We start from the raw sequence: 7,265 nt of genomic DNA, 5'->3' as shown, positions 1-7,265 counted from the left end.
CAGTTTTCAATGTTTTATGTTTAAAATATCAAAACATTATTTATGCATTTGTAACTGCAGGTTAAATACATCATGTCCTGCATTAAACAGTGTGTAAAGGCATCTAAATGCCAATTCAGGTGCAGCTTCTGTGTTTTCTCTGCATTGCAAAGATTAATTTTGTCAATACTGATTTCATTTGCTTGGTAACAGCCCAAATGACTTATTATTCTAAATGACTGATTCAATTTAAGAATTTGACTGCAAAGATTATGCACACTTTAGAAATGGCATTGCACGTCCCTGAGCAGAATGATGAATCTCTCACATACGCAGACTTTTAAAAAGACCCAAATTACATGATGCAATTCACAGACATCGGACATCAAAACCATTGCGCTGTTCAAAGTCATTGGAGTCATTGAGCTATTCGGTAAGCCTTATTCTACTCAAAATGATTTTATTGATATATTTGGTGGAATGGATGTAGCTGAAATGACCAAACCACTTAAATAGAAAGGGATGTCCATTTACTTTTGACAACATAATGCATCAGCAAGTAGGAATGAGCATGCTACTGTAAGTGGGAAAGTGGGAAAAATTCTTTTTCAGTTGATTCTCTCGCTGATTATTGATCGTGACAGTGAGACAGAATATGAGGCCTTGTGCTTTCAATTATTCAATAGATCACGCAAGAGCCGTGTTGGTGGGAAACAATATGCCTTGCAGCAGTTTTCTGCTGTTGTAAACTGAGTGTTTGTGTTGTATCTGGAGATACAGAGGATGAACCGAAACTCACTTGTGTCGATGAACAAAGCATCCACATACAAGTTGGTACAGACTGATCCCAGGATGAAACCGCAAGCAGGTCCAAACACCAGTGTGGAAAAGAGTATACCTGAAATACAACAATAAAAATGATCAGATATCATATTTTGGAAACATTACAATTAGAAAATATACAACAGTTACAAAGTTACAAATTCCAACATTTGTTGTTATGTTCTTTTTTTTTTATATATATATATATTTTTAATATTCTCTAAAATAAATATAAATAAAAGGTTACACTTTATTTTAAGGGGTCCTTGTTACAGTGTAATTATACATTTAAGTACTGAGTAATATTATATAATATGGTTAAGGTTAGGATTATGGTTTGGCTTAGGGTTACTTCTTGCATGTAATTATACATAATTTATTGTTATTATAATAGCAAGTACATGTAACACGTGTGACAAGGACACCTTAAAATAGAGTGTTACCAAATAAAATTCTATTTGTATGGTATTACTATTAAAACAACATTTTAGATTATAAGGATATTATATAAAATCAATGTCAATATTTTCTAATCAAGTTTATGATATAAAACATCAGTAATCAATTTTTCTCAATTAATATTATCCAAAATATAAATTAAATTGTGTAAATATAAATAATAATAATTGTCTATTATTATTATTATTAAAATGACATTTTATAATATAACAATATTAATGTAAATATTTTCTAACCAAGTTTATTATTTAAAACAACAGTCTGCCATTTTTCACAATATTACAAAAGCAGGGAAAGATTAATTTTTCCAGCCACAAGGTGGCACAGTCAACCCAAGGAAAAGTCTCAACTAAAGAAGACAGACTTACCATCAGAAATACATGAAGGAACATTTTTGTATGAGAAATATCGCAGTGTGCATGCAGTGTTATGTTTTCACCCTTTCCCACATTTTCCAAAATAACAGATTAATTCAAACAAGCAAGACATATCAGATCTCTACAGAAACTGTAATATCCCTTGGTTCCATTGCTATATGAAACAATAACAGACTGCATATGCTGTTATTTGACACTACATGTTCCAAGATCAATAGTAATGCATTAAAAATAAAGTAAATAATAGTATACTAAAAATACAGTGTAATAAGGAGAAGCATTCAAACGCACGACCTTCCCAAACTTTCAGCACAAGCTGCCTGAACAAATATTCCAAGCGAAGAATGAGAACTAAATTCCACATAGTCAGAGTAATTCACCAGTTCTTGACAGGTTTGCACACAAAGCAAGAAAAAAGGGATTTGCTTTTGAGTGGAATGGAGTGGCAGAGCTCCGAACAGACGATGCTGTGCTGGCACCTATCAGAATCGGCAGACATCTGGGGAACAAATCCCTATTAATATGCTGTCAAAAAGTGTGACAGCGGCCCAGCAATAGCCCTGTGGGTCACATGCAGCTTCTGAGATTATGAAGCCTTTATCCAGGCACTCCTCATCATCAGCTTTCCTCATCCTCTGTCATTCTCTTATTAAAACACACAGTATTGTTTCATTAAGCAATGCGTGCCTGTGCTATCACAAAAACTGGTGCCAAATGTGTCTCACTGAGTGCTACGGACAAAACAGAACTGCGATTTGACGGTAGCAAGTCTGACACTCAGATTTAGTTGTAATTTATGACAGCTCTGAGTCAATGGGGTACAGCAGGCACAAAAAACCCCACAAATGTCCAGTCTGTTACTGACAGGTGTTGAGTTGGACACTTATGTCAGCATTTTATATCCTCAATACAGACCTCCTAATATTAGAGGGAGTTTGGGAGTAAAAGATGTATAAAAAATGTGTGTTCACCCAAATAATTATTATTAATATTTTATTTTTTTATTATTTAATAAATTAATAGAATTAATAAAATAAATAAATAAATAGCAGGAGTGGTTTGTGCATGGAGGCAATGACATTAATTGACAGTACAAAAATAACAGAAAACCAACATTATGAAATATGCAATCAAACTGTAAATTACTCATTGACCTATAGAGTTTACAAGGCGAATTTCATACATTTATTTAAACGAATTAAGCACTCTAATAATTTTCAGTTTAAACTGATAACAGATTATAGACTGATTGTTATTGTTATTATTATTATTATTATTCAACTTGATGACTTTCAAATATAACACTGCATGGCTAGTTAATTATTTTGTTTAGAAATTCAAAAATAATATATTAAATAGAGGTATAGGTATCTTTATCTATATAGAGATAGTGACCTTGATAATATTTGCCATTAAAAATATTGCCATTCAAAATATTTAAAAGACTCCTTTATGTTTATTCTACATTCATTTGGGGATTAAAAAATATGTACCTGATTACAAATTTTAATATTAGATGCAATTCATCATCAGAAAACTGTGTGATTCACTACTTCAATTTTTATTGATTCATAGCCCTAAAATTAAAATATAAACTAGACAATAATTTAAGATAAAAATCCAATTTTCCAGGTCATATATTAAAATAAATGATAAAGAATAAATACAAATAAATTATTATAATTAAAATAAATGATAAAAAAGAAATTATTATAATTATAACAATGATAAATATTACAACTAGGAACCATGCAAAGTGTATCATGAATTTATGTAGCTAAAACCCTAATTAATTTGTATTGATTCATAGCCTTAATTAAAAGATAAGCTAACAATTTGACTTAAAAATCTAACTATTTTTTTAAAAACAAACATTAAAAATAATTATAAAAAATAATTGCAAATCAATTTTTATACTATAACAATTTTCAATATTGTAACTGGGAACCATGTAAACTGTAACAAGAATATATATTGGACTAAAAACCCAACCCAACCCACTGAAAACCACACTCATCAACTTCTGAGAAACATCACTTTGATGTCGATGCTGAAACAAAAGCTGCTGAGATACTTGCTAGACTGCGACCTTTGATCAGTGAGCTGGAATTGCTCAAGAACTGCTTAATGTGCCTGATAGCGAGACAATTCTCAGACTCTACACTGAAAAACTTCACAGATCACACATTAAAATGCAAAAGGGTATGAATCCTTTAATAGACACACACCCAACCCACAATCAAACCAACAGAGACACGTCATATCATACAGTCTATGGTCATATCTGAGAACTGGCACTGCATTTCAGCGTCAGATGGATGGAGCTGAAGCCACACTAAGGTCAGTCGCCCCAGAGGAAGAGACCTCACACCACACCGAGCCAGACCGACGCTTCAACCACTTATAAGTCAACAGATGTGGCTCACTATCCTCCAGCAAACAATTAAAGAGTGTGTCTGGAAAAAAATAGTCACTTTCACCAGTTCTTACATTACAATGCCTCAGATCAAAGCGGCAGTTTAATTGTGTGCATGAATGCTTGTTTGTGAGCTCTGTTTCCTGAGCGTCTGGCCATCTAAGGGAGTGTACTCACACGTACACAGAGCAAACTGCGTGTCCCGTTAGAAACCGCAACCACAAGGTCTGTTCTCGATTTACAGAACATCTTCATGTTTCCCATGAATCAAATAGGAACAGGTTGTTGAGAAATGTTTTAATAGAAATGACCACTTACTGACAGTTAGAGGGTTTGTGCTGCATGGAGAAACTGTTTTTTTAAATACATTTTTTAGATCATGTTTTTTGAAATACAAAAAAATTATAATTTTTAATAAAATGTATAATATGGAAAGCAAGTTTGGAATCAGTAATTTTTTATTTAAAGAAATTCTGTTACATATTCTTTATTGTATATAATTGTAATTATTATAATTTATTAATATTAGAGATACATCTGCTGTTTATTTTATTTTAGTTTCTCTCATTTACTACTCATTTATCGTCTCATTTATTACATTGTATATAATTATATTCTGTATTTTACACATACTTAAAATGCTTTGGCAATACACACAAATGTCATGCCAATAAAGCAACTTGAACTTTTTGGCAAGGACACAAAATATGATCTGAAGTGACCGTAAAGAGATTTTTTTGAGAGATTTGGAGTCAATTAAAAAAAGTGAATACTTCTATTCAGCAAGGATGCATTAAATTGATCAAAAGTGACAGTAAAGATGTTTTGGATGTTACAAAAGATTTCTATTTTAAATAAACGCCATTCTTTGAACTTTCTATTCATCAAAGAGTCCTGAAAAAAGAAATCCATCAAAGTTTCTGCAAAAATCTTTATTTTCATAATAAGAAATGTTAAAAAAATATATATTTTACTTTTTTTTTTTAATAATATACTATATGTTATATAATACAGAAATGTTTTATACATATTATCTAAAAAGTATATATTTTTACATTTTAAAATTTTAAACATTATTCAGTCTGCAGGTTTCACAGCGATTTGCTTAAAAAAACAAAAAAAAACAAAACTGTGCATGAAAACACCAGTAAAACCATGGTGTTGGATTCACAAGAAACAGCTGCAGAGTTTCCATCCCAACTGTTGTGCTGCCCAGTGGAAGGCACTGCAGTGTTTTTACTGTGTGTTTCCTTAGAGACTGCATGTGTTAATAAAGCCTGCAGATGGATCCACACGTCTCACGTCTCGTCAGCCCTGTTACAGTTTGCATCTATGTGTGCCGATTGCTCATAGCAACGCTTCAGAACTGACTACCCGAACAGGAAACCTCAAAAAAGGCAGCAGAAATCTTGCAATCACCTTTAAAGTATTGTGACAGCTGGTTTGGGCTGAGGACGCTACCACAGTGAGAACAGAAAAAATTTCCACCAACTTCTTCAGAATGCAGCTTCTTTCCATGTAAAGCAAATAACAGGATTCTTGTGATCGATAAGCACCACTTCTTGTTAAACAAATGTCATATTTAACCATACTGAGGTGAGATGGTTTTGATAAGAAAATCAAAACTCAAGTCCTAAAGTGATTTTGACTCATAATGTAATATAATTGGAGATAATCTGATGATTTAAAGGTCAAAAAGTGTTGGAAATACATAGAGTCGTTCACTCTTTCTTTTCTTTTCTTTTCTGCTGCTTCTCCAAAACTGTGTCTGTCCTGAGTGTCCTTTCATTTTTATTTCTCATGGGAACGTGTAACATATACAGGGGTTAATACAAATCTATTGACTTTCATGAACACAAAACTGGGCCTTTAGTCGCTGGAGAAATGGGCTACTTCCTACATCCTTTCCACTAATCATCAACGTGCAGGTAATTATGTCCAATTTACTGCACAGTACAAATTCGGTGGTAAGCATTTTTAACTTTACAACTTAAATCATCATTAAAGAAAAGAGCAGGTATTAAAATGGCATGCTGGATAAGGTCCATGATTCACTTAAATATCTTTGAAATGACTCTTTTTTTCCAGGAAGTCTTGTTTGGGTACCAAGGAAAAAACATTTATGTGTGGCCTATTCCACTGCCACATTTTAACATCTACTTTCAACGCAGCCTAGACATAATAGTATAATGCTACAGCCTTTTATTGCCTAAAATGTCTCTTTAGAGAACAGAAAAGAATGACATTTACTGAGAATTACACATGAATCAGCTAAGCGTCTATGATCATGAACTCTGACAATCCTTCAAGAAAGGATCTTTATAAAAGCATTAAGTCTACTTGAATACATTTCATTGTGTTCTAATTTAATTCAGAAAAAAATGTTCTGTAAAAAAATTAATTTAGCATGTGTATAGGTGTCACGACACAGTGTGTGGAGGCATGCAGGACGACGAGGATGACAAGGATTCCAATAATGACTTTTAATGTAGACACAACAAGGCAGATTCAGGTAGGTGAGACACACACACTCGGGGTAACATTCACAATAACCGACAAACTAGAATACAAGAGACAGGAACTGATATAGGGCAGATAACGAGGGGCAGACAGGTGAGCACAATGAGGTGATTAACTAATAATGAGAACAGGAACAACCAAATAAGGACACAGAGGGAGAAACTACAATCAACAGTCCACAGGGGTGTGACAGATCGCCCCCCTCCCGGAAGGCGCGTCCTCGCGCCGTGGAGACAGAGGGAGGGACGGAGGGGGACTTAGGAGTGGATGTGGGATGGTGACAGGGGAAGGCAAAGGGCTGGCAGGCAGACATGACAGGTGGCTAAACTGGGGATCAGGAGCCATTCCTAGGCTCGACAGGGGATCGAGAGCCATTCCTAGGCTAAACTGAGGATTCCGAGGTCTCTCCTCCTCGTTTTGACACTGAATTCCCTCCATTGTCCGCTCACCCGCAGCCGTGATGCAGGAGTTGGAGCTCCCCTCCGCACTCTCCTCGTCTACGGCTTGCTCCTCCTTGATGGGCACTGTCGCCGGCTCTCGCACCTGGTCTGACGTGTTGGGCTCAATATCCGAGGCGATCCTCTTCTCAGCCGGGGGAAAGGGCTCTCCGTCATCGGTGGGCTCAGGCTTATGCTCCGTACCACGGGGAGATGGTGGGCTGGGCTCAGGGTCCTGAGTGGGGCTGGGGTTGG

At 35.0% G+C, this 7,265-nt stretch overlaps 1 protein-coding gene across 1 annotated transcript in view; it reads right to left on the bottom strand.

The window, feature by feature from the left end:
- slco3a1a (solute carrier organic anion transporter family member 3A1a) overlaps nucleotides 1-7,265 on the bottom strand; it is a 56,936-nt gene that overhangs the window by 11,636 nt on the left and 38,035 nt on the right. Inside the window, exon 3 of the mRNA XM_016492272.1 lies at nucleotides 779-877. Coding sequence (XP_016347758.1) covers nucleotides 779-877 — 99 coding nt within the window. The remainder of the gene's footprint in view (nucleotides 1-778; nucleotides 878-7,265) is intronic.

Source organism: Sinocyclocheilus anshuiensis, unplaced genomic scaffold (genome assembly GCF_001515605.1).
Source record: "Sinocyclocheilus anshuiensis isolate Anshui unplaced genomic scaffold, SAMN03320099.WGS_v1.1 scaffold959, whole genome shotgun sequence".
NCBI classification, from domain to species: Eukaryota; Metazoa; Chordata; class Actinopteri; order Cypriniformes; family Cyprinidae; genus Sinocyclocheilus; species Sinocyclocheilus anshuiensis.
This window is presented reverse-complemented; position numbering and strand designations above follow the sequence as displayed.